This window comes from Ictidomys tridecemlineatus, chromosome 8, assembly GCF_052094955.1.
Source record: "Ictidomys tridecemlineatus isolate mIctTri1 chromosome 8, mIctTri1.hap1, whole genome shotgun sequence".
In the NCBI taxonomy this organism is placed as follows: Eukaryota; Metazoa; Chordata; class Mammalia; order Rodentia; family Sciuridae; genus Ictidomys; species Ictidomys tridecemlineatus.
In genome coordinates this window covers 143,524,508-143,538,674 of record NC_135484.1, presented here as the reverse complement: position 1 = coordinate 143,538,674, position 14,167 = coordinate 143,524,508, and the positions used below count along the sequence as shown (strand labels likewise).

The 14,167-nt window shown below is 44.1% G+C and overlaps 2 protein-coding genes across 6 annotated transcripts in view; one reads left to right on the top strand and one right to left on the bottom strand.

The window, feature by feature from the left end:
* Nucleotides 1–8,089, top strand: part of Nedd9 (neural precursor cell expressed, developmentally down-regulated 9) — a 102,759-nt gene extending 94,670 nt beyond the window's left edge. For all 4 annotated transcript variants that reach the window (XM_040282141.2, XM_021727852.3, XM_005327472.5 and 1 more), the window contains 3 exons: nt 126–1,367; nt 3,598–3,687; nt 5,732–8,089. In XM_040282141.2, the coding sequence (XP_040138075.2) occupies nt 126–1,367; nt 3,598–3,687; nt 5,732–6,241 (1,842 nt within the window). In that variant the 3' untranslated portion in view covers nt 6,242–8,089. The remainder of the gene's footprint in view (nt 1–125; nt 1,368–3,597; nt 3,688–5,731) is intronic.
* LOC110598371 (small integral membrane protein 13) overlaps nt 1–14,167 on the bottom strand; it is a 135,433-nt gene that overhangs the window by 62,906 nt on the left and 58,360 nt on the right. The window lies entirely within an intron of this gene.

Here is a 14,167-nt window from a genome sequence, read left to right as displayed (position 1 = left end):
GAGTGGAGGGCGAGAGCAGAGCCGGCCAGCGGGAGGGAATTCTGGGCTGTGTTTCCATGGCCCGTTCAGTTCCTTGATGCTCCCAAGAGCCAAGCAAATAAGACTGCATTTTCCTTACTTTACAGGTCTATGCCATTCCGCCCTCCGCTTGCCGAGACGAAGCTGGGCACAGGGAAAAAGAATATGATTTCCCCCCTCCAGTGAAGCAAACCGGAAGGCCAGACATCAGACCCGAGGGCGTTTATGACATCCCCCCAAACAGCACCAAGCCAGTGGGGAAGGACCTTCACATGAAGTACGCCTGCGATGCTCCCGGAGCCGCAGAAGTCGTGGCGCGAAGGCACCAAAGCCTGTCCCTGCACCGATCGCCCCCGCAGCTGGGACAGGCAGTGGGCATTCAGAACGATGCATACGACATCCCCCGGGGAGTCCAGTTCCTGGAGCCACCAGCAGAAAACGGCGAGAAAGCAAACCCCGAAGAAAGAGACGGTGTTTATGATGTCCCTCTGCACAGCGTGCCAGATGCCAAAGGCTCCCGGGATGTGGTCGACGGCATCAACCGGTTGTCCTTCTCCAGCACAGGCAGCACCCGGAGCAACATGTCCACCTCCTCCACCTCCTCCAAGGAGTCCTCCTTGTCCGCCTCCCCGTCTCAGGACAAAAGGCTCTTCCTGGATCCAGACACAGCCATCGAGAGACTCCACCGGCTCCAGCAGGCCCTGGAGACGGGGGTCTGTGGCCTGATGGCGCTGGTCACCACCGACTGGCGGTTCTACGGATACATGGAAAGACACATCAACGAGATCCGCACGGCTGTGGACAAGGTGGAGCTGTTTTTGAGGGAGTACCTCCACTTTGCCAAGGGGGCGGTAGCCAATGCCTCCTACCTCCCGGAACTGGTCCTCCACAACAAGATGAAGCGGGAGCTCCAGAGAGTGGAAGACTCCCACCAGATTCTAAGTCAAACCAGCCATGACTTGAACGAGTGCAGCTGGTCCCTGAACATCCTGGCCATCAATAAGCCCCAAAACAAATGCGATGATCTGGACAGGTTTGTGATGGTGGCCAAGTCGGTGCCCGACGATGCCAAGCAGCTGACCACCACCATCAACACCAATGCAGAGGCACTCTTCAGACCAGGCCCCGGCAGTTCCCATCTGAAAAATGGACCTGACAACTTCATGAACTCAGTAGAGTATCCCCACACTGGCTCCCAGATGCAGCTGCTGCGTCCTGGTGACTGCAAGGCCCAGGCCCTCAGCAAGCCCTTGCCCCCCACCCTGGGAAAGGACCCGCCTCCTGACTGTAGTAGCAGTGACAGCTCGGAACGGAGCTGGATGGATGATTATGACTATGTCCACCTGCAGGTAAGGAAACCAAACTCATTTAACCACCTGCCTCCATGTTCAGGGAGCCTGGGCCGGAGGCCGGCAAGGCTGTTAGGCTGAGCTGCCTGAGGTGCAGACGTGATTCCACGTTTATCCAAGTGGTTTGAAAGTTGGAGTGATGCTGTACAGCAGAAAGAATGCTGGATGGGAGTCCTCAGGCCTCCTGGCTCTAGACCTTTCTCTGACACTAATTGTGTGCCCATGCAGTTCGTAAAATGAATGGCCCATAGGGCTGGATTAGATCCATTGATATGCCTCTCCAAATAGTACCGCAGGTCTTCTGAAAATCAGACCAACTCCATTTCTATTTGTATTTTTTGGTACAGTGCCATAAATATTTATTTGGGGGAAAAAAAGTATTCACTGTTAAAAAAAACAAATGAAACCTCTATAAATAGAGAATTTCTACAGTCCCCTCTAGAATCTATGGTGTGTGTGTGAGAGGGAGAGAGAGAGAGAGAGAGGTTGAACAGTGGGTTTAATTACAGAGATGCTCAACTCCACCTCAGACTTACCTAGAAGATGAATGGGTATTCAAGGTTGTTTCGTTTTGTTTTGTTGGTACTAAGGATTGAACCCAGAGGAATCTTACCACTGAGTTACCTACACCCCCAGTCCTTTTTTTTTTGAGACAGGGCCTCACTAAGTTGCTGAGGCTGGCCTTGAACTTGCCATCCTCCTGCCTGAGCCTCTTGAGTCACTGGAATTACAGCCCAAATGGCACCTGGCTGCAACTGGGCATTTGAAATTGGCCCAGACCCCTTACCTGGCGTATGGAAAACTGTGCCGTCACAGCATGGCCCCCACAGGAGGAAATTCTACCAAGTTCCAAATTGCCCTGGGACCCTAACAGCTTGACCTTCCATTTTGAGGGATTAAAACACTCTACCAAAGTGATTAAAACACCCCACCATTTAGAATTTGGCTTATTATCTGAATTTTTAATATGACTGAGAGGCATGAATTATACTGAAAATTATTGAACTACCCAAGAGAGTGGGGGAAGTTCAACAGAGCCACCTGGTGCTCGGGGAGGGCATAAGGAGAGCGGAGAGGGAGAAATTTAACATGCATCTCCCTGGTCATCCAGCTCTGCACCTTGGTAATCTGGAGTAGGGAGACATAAGTGATTCAAAAAAACTAGAAGTGAAACATGGACCCCATTGAAAACTGTGTTTGGAGATCTGGGGGGTTCACATAAAATCTGTCAAAGAAGAACCAAGAGAAATAGTGCTTCTTTTTATTATTATTGTTATTATTTTAACCAATTAAATTATTTATTTTATTAAATTTGCACCTTCAAGTATACACCCTTTTATTCATTATTCTGTGGAAGTAATAGGAAGCTCACATAAGGTAATTCTGTGACAAAAAAGAAGTACATAGTAACCTTGGGAACAAGAATTTGTGTGACTGAGTCGTGAGTGGAAGAGTGATTTTCTTTATGGAATGCTTTTTTACATGAAATCATGATCAACACAATCTAGGGGTATCTAGAGTTGGGAAGGAGGTTGATAATTTCTCAAAAACATATAAAACAAACCTGTCCCTTCAAGGGAAATCAGTGACAATATGTGTAGTTAATGCTAATGTTTGAGTAAGAGAAAGTTAGAAATTTTGAAAGCTTGTATCTGCCACCTAAATTTTGTAACTTTTTTATACAAAAGCTATACAGGTTTCTCTTTATAAGATGGGTAATGATAGCAATAAATGTAATTCTTTGGATATTTTAACAATCAATTTGTTAACATCTGTCAGATCAGCATAATCAATGAAAAATATTTTTCAAATAATCAATATGTGATATTACAAAATAGACCTAAGCACAATATCCATTCACACTTCAAGATAGACAAAGGGATTAAATAGTAGCGAGTATGTGATGTTTATTCATGTTAGAGAAACAATGCTTCTTAAGGAGGCTTGAAGCGGATTGTGGGAAGCTTCCTGAGGAGGATAAGATAGCAGAGAGCAATGCACGCCACTTGGAAGCAGCTTTGGTTTTCCTCCTCGCCCTCCACAGTGCTTCTAGGTCTCTGGCCAAGGAGCCTGCCACCCCCATCTGGGGTTCACAGGGCCTAATTGGGCGTGCAGGAAGTGGCCAGAGCAGTGGAAAATGAAAGCATATGTATGCACTTGTCAATGAAGTCATTAGCATAAGTGAATCACATGGATGAGGTAATGTGCTCTTTGTGTTGGACAATAACAGGGTAAGGAGGAGTTTGAGCGGCAACAGAAGGAGCTGCTGGAGAAAGAGAATATCATCAAGCAGAACAAGATGCAGCTGGAGCACCATCAGGTCAGTTCAAGTCCAACAAAAATGCCTGGGTGGTGACAGGGTCTCCCCCCCAGCAGGGAAAGTACGACTTCCAAAGACTCGGGTTTGGATCCAGTCAGTGTGCTGGCATAATCAGCTCCAAAGCATAGAATAGGGCACAGGAGCCGAGAGAAGGCAATGACCTTGCTAATACAGCTGGGCACACCTGGATTACATCCAAATGATAATTTTTAAGGCTAAATCTATTAATATATCACATATTAGGGCTATTTGGGTTAAGGATTTGAGTCTCAAGACACAAGACCCACTTAAGCTTGCCCAAGCAAATGGGGGGTTTTATATTGAGGCCATCATCCATAGTGAGAGAATTCAAGCCCAGAAATGAAGCAGCAGCCACGCTCAGTAAAAACTAGGACTGGGTAACCTCCTTTGAGTCTCTCTCTGTCTGCCTCATTCCCTCCTGTTTTCTGGCGTTTCCTCCACCGACCTGCCCAACCGGCCCCCTCTGCCTTGACAGAACCTACAAATGGCCACTCAAATTCCTTTCTATAGATGGCCTTTGATCTCCGCCTCCTCAGAGGATGGCAGCTTTCTTCAGCGGTTTATCCAATGCCTGGGAAAGTCTCAATCTCATACTGTCTTTCTCCCCCTCTCCTGTCTCTACTTGTCCCCTGCCATCGGCACAACCCTTCGTCTTGTCCACCCATGGTCCCACCTAAGGGTAGGAGGGTAGGAAGGACCCAGAGTGTTTAAAATGTATCCAAACCATTCTACCTAGGAATTTGGGCAGGGCGTGTTCATTCAAAAGTTAAACCAGATAATGATGGATAAGGACATTTTTTAAAAAGTGAAATGGATTGAAGATTTATAAGCCTCTTTAGGGGAGGTGACCTGCCATGGCATGCAATCTTTGGGAAACCTAGGTTGCTTTCTGATCAACTGACTGTGTCACCTTAGGCAAGTCATGTAACTCCCTGAACTTCAATTAGTTCTCTAAAACTCAGAAAAGTAACCCCCCCCAATCTAAATGAGGGAACGCGTTGATGGACATACTTGCGAAAGCCTAAGCTGTGTAAAATATAATTCATCATTATTAAAAGCCTTAGCTCATCACCCTGTATCTGTTTACGTTTGCAGTGGCATTTGACCAAGTAAGACGGCAGGGGTTTAGGGAATTTGCTGAAACCATAGTAATTCCTGAGAAGCAAGCAGATTCCGTAGACGAGCTAGATGTGCATTTCTTGGGGGAGAAGCCGGGTGAGGTTATCGCTGCTCTGACTCAGTCCTACCCCAGGAGGAGAGTTTAACCAAGTCTTAAAAGTAAGGTCATAAATAGTCCTTACCTACAAAAGAGAGATGTCCTTGGAGTCTTGGAAGAGTAGCTAGAAAGTATTTCAATTGCAATTTAAATAATACACCAGTTGGGGAAAATGAGGAGAAAAATCAGAAAGCTAACACCATTCTGTTCACCTGGATGCACAGCCAGCTAGCGTTCAGGTCTCCTGGGCTGTGATCTCCTCCCTCATGCATGGACATTTATCTGCATTAGTGTCTCCAGCGCTGGACTGTAATGTAACTATATGTCTTGACAGAAAGAGTAGGAGAGACAGACAAGAATCATGAATTGTCATTCTGCCTGAGCTGCTCTCAGAGACAGTCAAGGCTTTCCCCAAGGGGCAAACTGTTAGTGACTTAAGTGACAAAAAGATCACTATGTTTGGTTTTCCCTTGCCACCACTCAACATGTAATAAATGTTTACACAGGTCCCATGATCCACCAGGCGCTCTTCTGAGCCCTTTGTAAATATTGGTCCACCTGACCTTCCTAAAGGTACAGGGGACAAGGCTGGGGTTTACACCTCAAGCTGCCTTCCAGCCAGAAGGCAGAGGGGACTGGTGGTTTGAGCAGGAGGCGTCCTTGGGGATCCCCTTTCCCCAGAGCTACATGGCCTATAGGCATCTGACGCCCACCAAGGATTAAACCCCCATCTCTTATTTCCATGCGGGGGTCATTTCCATTACAGTGTGTTCCCCTGAATGAAACCTGCTTTTGTCTTCTTTCCAGCTGAGCCAGTTCCAGCTGTTGGAACAAGAAATCACCAAGCCAGTGGAGAACGACATGTCCAAGTGGAAGCCCTCTCAGAGCCTCCCGACCACAAACAGCGGTGCGGGGGCCCAGGATCGGCAGTTGCTTTGCTTCTACTATGACCAGTGCGAGACCCATTTCATCTCCCTCCTCAATGCCATCGACGCGCTCTTCAGCTGTGTCAGCTCCGCCCAGCCACCGCGGATCTTCGTGGCGCACAGCAAGTTTGTCATCCTCAGTGCGCACAAACTGGTGTTCATCGGAGACACGCTGACAAGGCAGGTGTCTGCCCAGGACATCCGTAACAAAGTCATGAACTCCAGCAACCAGCTCTGTGAACAGCTCAAGACAATAGTGATGGCCACCAAGATGGCGGCCCTGCATTATCCCAGCACCACCGCCCTGCAGGAGATGGTCCACCAAGTCACGGACCTGTCCAGAAACGCCCAGCTGTTCAAGCGCTCTTTGCTGGAGATGGCGACTTTCTGAGAGGACAGGGGAGGAGGAGGGAACTGAATGAACTGTTACCAAGGGAAACTGGAAATACTCTCTGGGTTTTGTAAATAGGATCTATTTTTGTATATATTTTATATGGAAATGAAATATTTTAACATTTTTTGAGTTAGACAACCTTCAGAAATTCAGGGAGCTGGACAGGAAAATTTTTCTTCCCTGTGGGGTTCTTATGTATGCATATAAGTATCTAGGACATAAGCTGTACAGAAACTTGTCCGGTCCTTTGCATTCATGTTTGTTTTGTAGGTGTTTGTCTGATACATTCCATTAAAAAAAATACAAAAAAACATGAATTAAGAAGCACCTTAGTCAGCACCTCCTAATGCTGCATTTTGGGTTTTGTTTTGTTTTTTCAAAAATGTATTAGCTGGTTGTAATATTGTTCTGCACGTATTAGTGATGATTCTGAGCCTGGCACACCCAAAGCTAGTATATTTGCAAGTGTGCATCTCCCACACACCCTCTCATAAGGCATGGTATGTTGTCTTCTTGTTTTGAAACCTCTTTCAAAATTCACTGCCTGGAACACATTAGGGCAAAATACCCAATTCCAGTTGAAAAAGCCCTCTTGGAGATCAAGTTTCAGAATTATATGCTAATCCTAGCTCTGAGATTTCAGGTGCTGGAGAGAGGAGAGACCTGTGTACTCTATGAGGAGGCCATGTCTGTAGCTGGGCCTGGTTGTTTCAACACTGAGAGGAAGCTACAGTCAAAGAATAACTCTTGTTTCACCAGGGCTGTTTGATCTTCTGCATTTGTGAGTGATTCAGCCATGAGGTTTTCCAAAGAATGTTCTTACAGTTATAAAAAAAAAATTTTTTTTAAAAAGCAAAACATTATTTGAAGCAGGGATCCATGAAGTCAAATCAGACTATGATAGTCCACAAAAAGAAGGGATGGTTTCATCAAGTACTGAGTAGAGGCCTTTCCAACACTTCACATTCGCGTGGGCACTTCTGCTCCAATTACCTGAGGGAAACTGGCCAGTTCCTTGGTCATTGTCCCTTAGAGCCACCAGGCTATATTCTTCATCTCACGCCCTTCTTAAAACTCACATGGTACAGACCCAACATTTCCAGTAGCTATAGACAGTGCATCCAACCTTCACAACTCTGTGTGGCTGATGACCTTGTATATTCACCCCACAACCAACTCAGCTAGTCACAGACAGCATCTATGCCTTAGTCTGTCCTCACCCCTGCTGGTGTAGACCCAGCCCGGTCACCACAGCCATCATATGCATCCCTGGTGAGTGGAATACACCCTACCTGGTGGGTAAATGTACCCAAGCATTGCCCACTCGAGAAGCATGTTTTTAGTCTTTTTGGTCCATAGAAATAATTGGATTCTGGCCTATTTGGAAACGTATTTTCTTTTGCAATATATTCCTTGACCAAATTAAGCTTGCTTGTTTTGAACAACCAAATCATTGGAACAGGAAATGATTTATGAGGAACACAGGATTTCGGCGTGATGAAGAATCAGTGGAAATAAAATGGAAGGTGCTTTTCAAAACAACCGCTGTTGTGATCATCAATGCTCTGCACTGCCTACGGAAGATTAAAAGTGGTGTTGTTGTGTGACAAGGAGACGTGGGGAAGAAGGGGGTTGCTGAACATGAAAAACACTTGAAGAAGTTAAGTGTGTCCTCGTCGATTTCATTGTATGGTGTGTATTTCTTAGCAAATGACAGACTGGTTCTAATCAAAGTGGTGACATTTCACGTTTTCAAAACCAAAACGTCCAATCTGTATTACTCTTTGCCATTTTGTATGTAGAGCTATTTTTAAATCATTAAATTTTTAGATCTCTGTTTTCATAGCCATTGGGTTTTCTTTCCCATAGTTTCTCTCTCTGTCATGGAATTAAATATTGACTGATTGGGGCCCTCCTAATACAGAAAGTTTAATTATGATCAGTTTATCAGTTCTATCGATCTGTATTTTTTTAGGAAAATTAAAAAGTCTCTGTGTGTGAGAGAGGGAGAGAGAGAAAGAGAGATCACTTCAGAGTACATTTGCATTTGAAGAAAATTCTGGAGCCTGTGTACATTACCAAGTTCAAATATCTGAAAAGAGGGCTTCCCTTCACCAGAAAGCCTATGCATCCACGATAGGTTGGAGGACCTCTGTTTTTGTGATATGGAGTAGACACAAAGAAATAAAAGCAAACCATATTTGAATTTTTAAAAGATTAATACACAAAAAATACTTTTACTGCCTGACCCACTCTTTTATTCAGGTATCTCACAGAGATTTATTGAAAAGCATTTGCATATGCCTTGTATAATTTTGTGCATGCGTATAAGCATTAATTGATTTTTGACAAACATGTCAAGTCATTTCAATGGGAGAATGAAGTATCTTTGGGGGGGAAATATGGTGCTAAACAACTAGATCTCAATGGGGAAAAAACCGAATATTTACCTTTCATTCTACACAAAAATTAACTCAAATGGATCATAGGACCAAATGTAAAACTAAAAATTCTAAAACTTCTAGAAGAAAACATAGGAGAAAATCTTCTTGATCATAAGCAGACAAAAGTTTAATAAGTAGAACAACAAAAAAATATAATTTATAAATAAACTGATAAATTGGACTTCATTAAGATTAAAAATGTTTGCTCTTATAAGTAGATCATTAAGAAAACAAAACTCAAGCCACAGAGCAGGAGAGAATATTTACACCATAAGTATTGGCCAAGGACTTGATTCAGAATAAGATAAAGAACTAAAGATTTGTAACTAGGCAACAATTTTGAGCAGAAACTTCATAAATGAAGACATGTAAGTGGATAATAAGTAAATGAAATAAAAACCCACACCAAATAGACTTACTTAAAATAAAAGCCATACCAAATGTTGGGGAGAAAGAGAAGCGAATGTGGATTTCATACACTGTTGGTGTTTTGGTCTGATTTCTCACCACTGTGATGTAAAGACCTGACAAGAACAATTTTAGAGGAGGAAAAGTTTATTTTGGCTTACGGTTTCAGAGGTCTCAGTCCATAGATAGCCAACTCCACTGCTCTGGGCCCCAGTGAGGCAGGACGTCGTGGATGAAGTATATGGATAAGAGAAGTTCAGGACATGGCAATCGTGAAGCAGAGAGAGTTCTGCTCACTGGAAACAAAATGTAAACCCCAAAGACTCACCCACGGACCCACCTCCTCCCACCACTCCCCACCTGCCTGTGGTGACAGCCCAGTTAATCTATATCAGGGAATTAATGCACTGATTAGGCTAAAACTCTCACAAGCCAATCGTTTCTCCACTAAATTTCCTTGCAGTGTCTCACACATGAGATTTTTGGGGACACCATGCATCTAAACCATAGAAATGGTACAAATGCCTTGGAAAACAGATTGGCAATTTCCTAAAAAGCTAAATATGTGCCTTCTATATGACCTAGCAGTTTCTCTCCTAGGTACTTATTTACTCAAGAGAAATAAAAGCATACATCCATACAAAGATTCAAGAGCATTTATCATTGTTTTATTTGTAATAGTAAAAGCTAGGAACAACCCAGATGTCCATCTTTGTGAAGGAATAAAACCGTTGCTATGTATCCCCACAATGAGGTACTACCCAGAAATAAAAAGGAAAATAATTGAAACAAACAAAAAAAACCCCAATATGAATGAATTTCCAAATCGTTATAAGAAAAAGAAGCCAGACAAAGAAAGAGTACATATGGTATGTTTTTATTTACATAAAATATTAGAAAACGCAAACTGATTTATAGTGACCCAAAGCACATCAGTAGTTCCCTGGGGAGAGGAGTGGAGGAGAACTAGGTCCCTCAGGAGCCCTAGGAGATGCCATCTTCTTGATGGTGCTGAGGGTTTCACAGGTATGTGTCTGCTCAAGCTCACCAACACAACTTGCTTTAAATATGTATGGTTTGTTTTTCATCAATTAGCACACATTCTAATAGTATTTTAAAGATATTATTAGCAAAACAAGAACAAGGCCTAACAGGCACTTTTCATGTTAAAGGGATCAATTCATAAAGAAAACAAAACATGCTTCAGTGTGTGCTTTAGTTAGCTTTTTCATCACTGTGACCAAAACAGCTGACAAGAACAACGTAAAGGAAGAATCGTTTATTTGGGGTCACTGTTTCGGAGGCCTCAGTTCATAGACAGCAGACTCTACTGCTCTGGGCCACGTAAGGCCATCCGGGCGGAAGGGCCCAGTGGAGAACAGCTGCTCAGCTCGTGGTGGGGTCAGGAAACAGAGAGAGAAGGGAAAGGGGGAAGGGAAGATGCACCCCTCCTGGGCACACTCCTAGAGACCCACCTCCTTCAGCCACACCCCAACTGTCTACAGTTAGCTCCCAGTCAGTCCATTCAAACCAGGGTGGACTGATTAGGTTACAGCTCTCATGATCCAGTCCTTTCAGCCCTAAACATTCCTGCACAAACAGGAGCTTTGGGAGACACCTCAGATCCAGACTATAACCGTGTGTGTGACCCCAGTGACAAAGGCTCAAAATACATGAAGCAACAACTGACATAACTGAAAGGAAAAAACAGAAAATACATAATGATAGGTGGAGATTGAACACCCATCTCTCAGTAATTAATAGAATAAGTAAAAAAATAAAAATAAAAATCCGTATTAACAAGTAAGAATGGGACTGCTCTACATTGCTGGAGGGAATATAAAATGGTACGATTATTTCAGCAAACAGTTTGATGATCTTTTTTTAAAAGATTTTTAAAATTTATTTATTTTTATTTGTTCTTTTTAGTTATATATGATAATTGAATGTATTTTGATATATCATATATACATGGAGTATAACTTTCCATTCTTGTGATTATACAGGATATGGGGTTACACTGGTCATGAATTCATACATGAACATTATGTCCAATTCATTCTACCGTCTTTCCTATTCCCAAGCCCCCGACCTTCTCTTACTTCCCATGTCCAATCCAGTAAACCTCCACTACCACACCCTGTGCCCCCACCCTGCCTATTATGATCCAGCATCTGCATAGCAGAGAGAATATTCAGCCTTTAGTTTGGGGGAATTGGCTTATTTCACTTAGCATGATAGTCTCTAGTTCCATCCATTTACAGCAAATGCATAATTTCATTCTTCTTTACATCTGAGTAATATTCCATTGTGTATATGCACATTTTCTTTATCTGTTCATTCATCTCTTGAAGGGCACCTAGGTTGGTTCCATAGCTTAGCAGCTGTGAAGTTGGATGATTTTTAAAAAGTCAAACATATATTTTCCATACAACTTAGTAGTTCCAATCATAGACATTCACCCAAGAAAAATGAAAACATGTGCACAACAAATCTTCTGCTTTATTCATACTCATACCAAAGTAAAACCAGCCCAAATGTCATCAAGATATCACTGGGTAAATAAGTGGTGGCATACCCATAAAATGGAAAACTATTCAGCAATAGGAAGGAGTGACTTAATTATGCAGGTAAGAGCAGAAATCGATTAACTTCCATAACCATGCTGAGCAAAGTAGGCAAATGGAGTTCTATGAAACACAAACCTAATTTGTGTAGACGGAGTTCAGATCTGTGATTTCTAGAGACCAGTGTATGGGGTTGAGGATGGCCTAGGAAAGAACACAAAGGAACTCTTTTGTATGATGGACATGTTTAATATCCGCATTGTCCAACACTGCAGAACCTTCACAATAATGGCAGGGTCTTGTAATCTGCACATCCCAGTATGGTAAGCAACAGTCACACCATCAAACAGTCACACAATTCAAATGCTACCGAACATTTGAAATGTGGCTAGTATAACTGAGGAAGTGTATTTAAATTTTAATTAGCTTTAGTTCATTTGAATTTAAATAGCTATTTTTAGTTTGTTAATGGCCAAATTGGACAGCACAGTGTCCATATCTTGATTGTTATGGTAATTATGTGAATGCGTAAGTTTGTCAAAACTTACCAAAATACATGCTTAAAGGAGGTATATTTTATTTTTTTGGTACCAGGGATTCAACCCAGAGGTGCTTAACCAGTGAGCCACACCCTAAGCTCTTTTTTATTTTGAGACAGCCCTTTTTTATATTTTATTTAGAGACAGAGTCTCCCTAAGTTGCTTAGGGCCTGGCTGAATTGCTGAGACTGGCTTTGAACTTGTGATCCTCGAGCCTTAGCCTCCCAAGCTACTGGGATTTCAGGTGTGCACCACTGCACCTGGCAAAAGAGGTATATTTCCTTGTATTTAAGCCTTCTTTAAATCAAGCTTATTTTTAAAAGAGGTAAAGTATTTCCCAATTTACTTTAATATTCCAGAGTTTTTAAGTCAATATCATCATCTATTCACAGGAACATTGCAAATCCCACAGGAAAAGATCCATTGGAAAGTTCTGCATTCTGAGTCTGTATAGGCTCTGGCTTTAGAGGTAATACTGGGGTAGTTCATGACCCACCACGAAGACCAACGGGTTTCCCTAATCCCCCATGAGTAAAAGTTAATCGGGGGGAGGGGGTGATTGTCACCTCATTAACTACATCTGTATTTTTCATATTTTTGAGGAATAATGACAAAAGAAATATTGTCCTTCGCCAGAGAACATAAAACACAGCAAGGATTCACTGATCCCTTGGACGCTTCCTGCCTGGACGGCTACAGCAGGCAGGTCCTCCCCGTCAATGAGGCACCAACTGTCCCAGCCCCAGGAGCCCCCAGGCCCCAGCCAGCAATGGGCTGGGTACCAAAGGGACAGAAAGAAAGGGGAGACCTGGCTCTGCCTTCTTTGAGACAGAAAGTAAACATGGCCTTTAGACAATGCGAGGCTGATCGTAGACAAGGCCACCTGAGAGATCCGGGGACGACTTTCCAGGGTCCAGAGAACAGCTGGGCTGGTCGGGAATGGCCACCCCAAAGGGTGGAGTCAGAGAGATGGCTCTTAGGGGGAGCGCTCGCTGGAGGCCAGAGGAAACCGCTAGGGCCGCCCAAGGCTGGCGGTCAGGCAGGACTGGGCACGCAGAGGTGAGTGGGGAGTGGAATTCCGCCCCCGAGCACCAATACCCCATGACTGGCCGAACCTGAGCACTGGGCCTGTGACCGTCTCCTATCAATGAAAAGGAGGGAGAGGCGGAGAGCAAGAGAGGGGACGGGAGGAGACAGAGCCTGTGAGAAAGGGGTGACAAAGACAACGAAGACTACAGAAGGAAGAGTGGAGGGGAGAGGAGGAGAGAGAGACCCCGACGCAGTCCGTGAAGCAGAGGAGGGGCTGCCTGTGCACCTTGGCCTGGAAATTTCTGGAAAGCCAATGACATAAAGGAAATGAGATCAGTTACCCGACTCACAGGTCTCCGTAAAATGAACACAGGCCCACATGCCCTGCCTGAGGCCCCTGAGACTTCTCCCTGGAGTCTATCTGACAGGGACAGGGACAGGGACAGGGATAGCTGCCTCCGGCTGCTGTCCTTGCAGCAAGTACAGGGAGACCCGCAGGCCGGCTCCAGCCACATTCTCCACGTCCACCAACGACATCACCTTCCTACTGTTCTTTCCCAAGTCAAGCTCTTCGCAGTCTATAATGTGGGTGCTAAGCCCCCCCCAAGATAAAACTGCAACTGCTCTCATTCGCTGCCGCTGCCCAGCACCCCAGAAATCCTCCAGAACAGCCTTTCTGGCCAGGCTTCCTTCGTCTTCCTCCAGACCTGCTTATTATCAATACAACTTTAATCATCCATTTGTTCTGTGAATATTTATTGAACACCTGCGATTCAGCTGGTTCTGAGGGTAGAATAGTAAGCAAAAAATACCAAGCACTTTCCTTGATTTTATGGAATTAATAATGTGACAAATGAAAATATATATGTATTAAGGAAAACCATGACCGTATGGGATGCCGTGTCCTACCCTGGGGTGACGGGCAGGCGGCTTCGT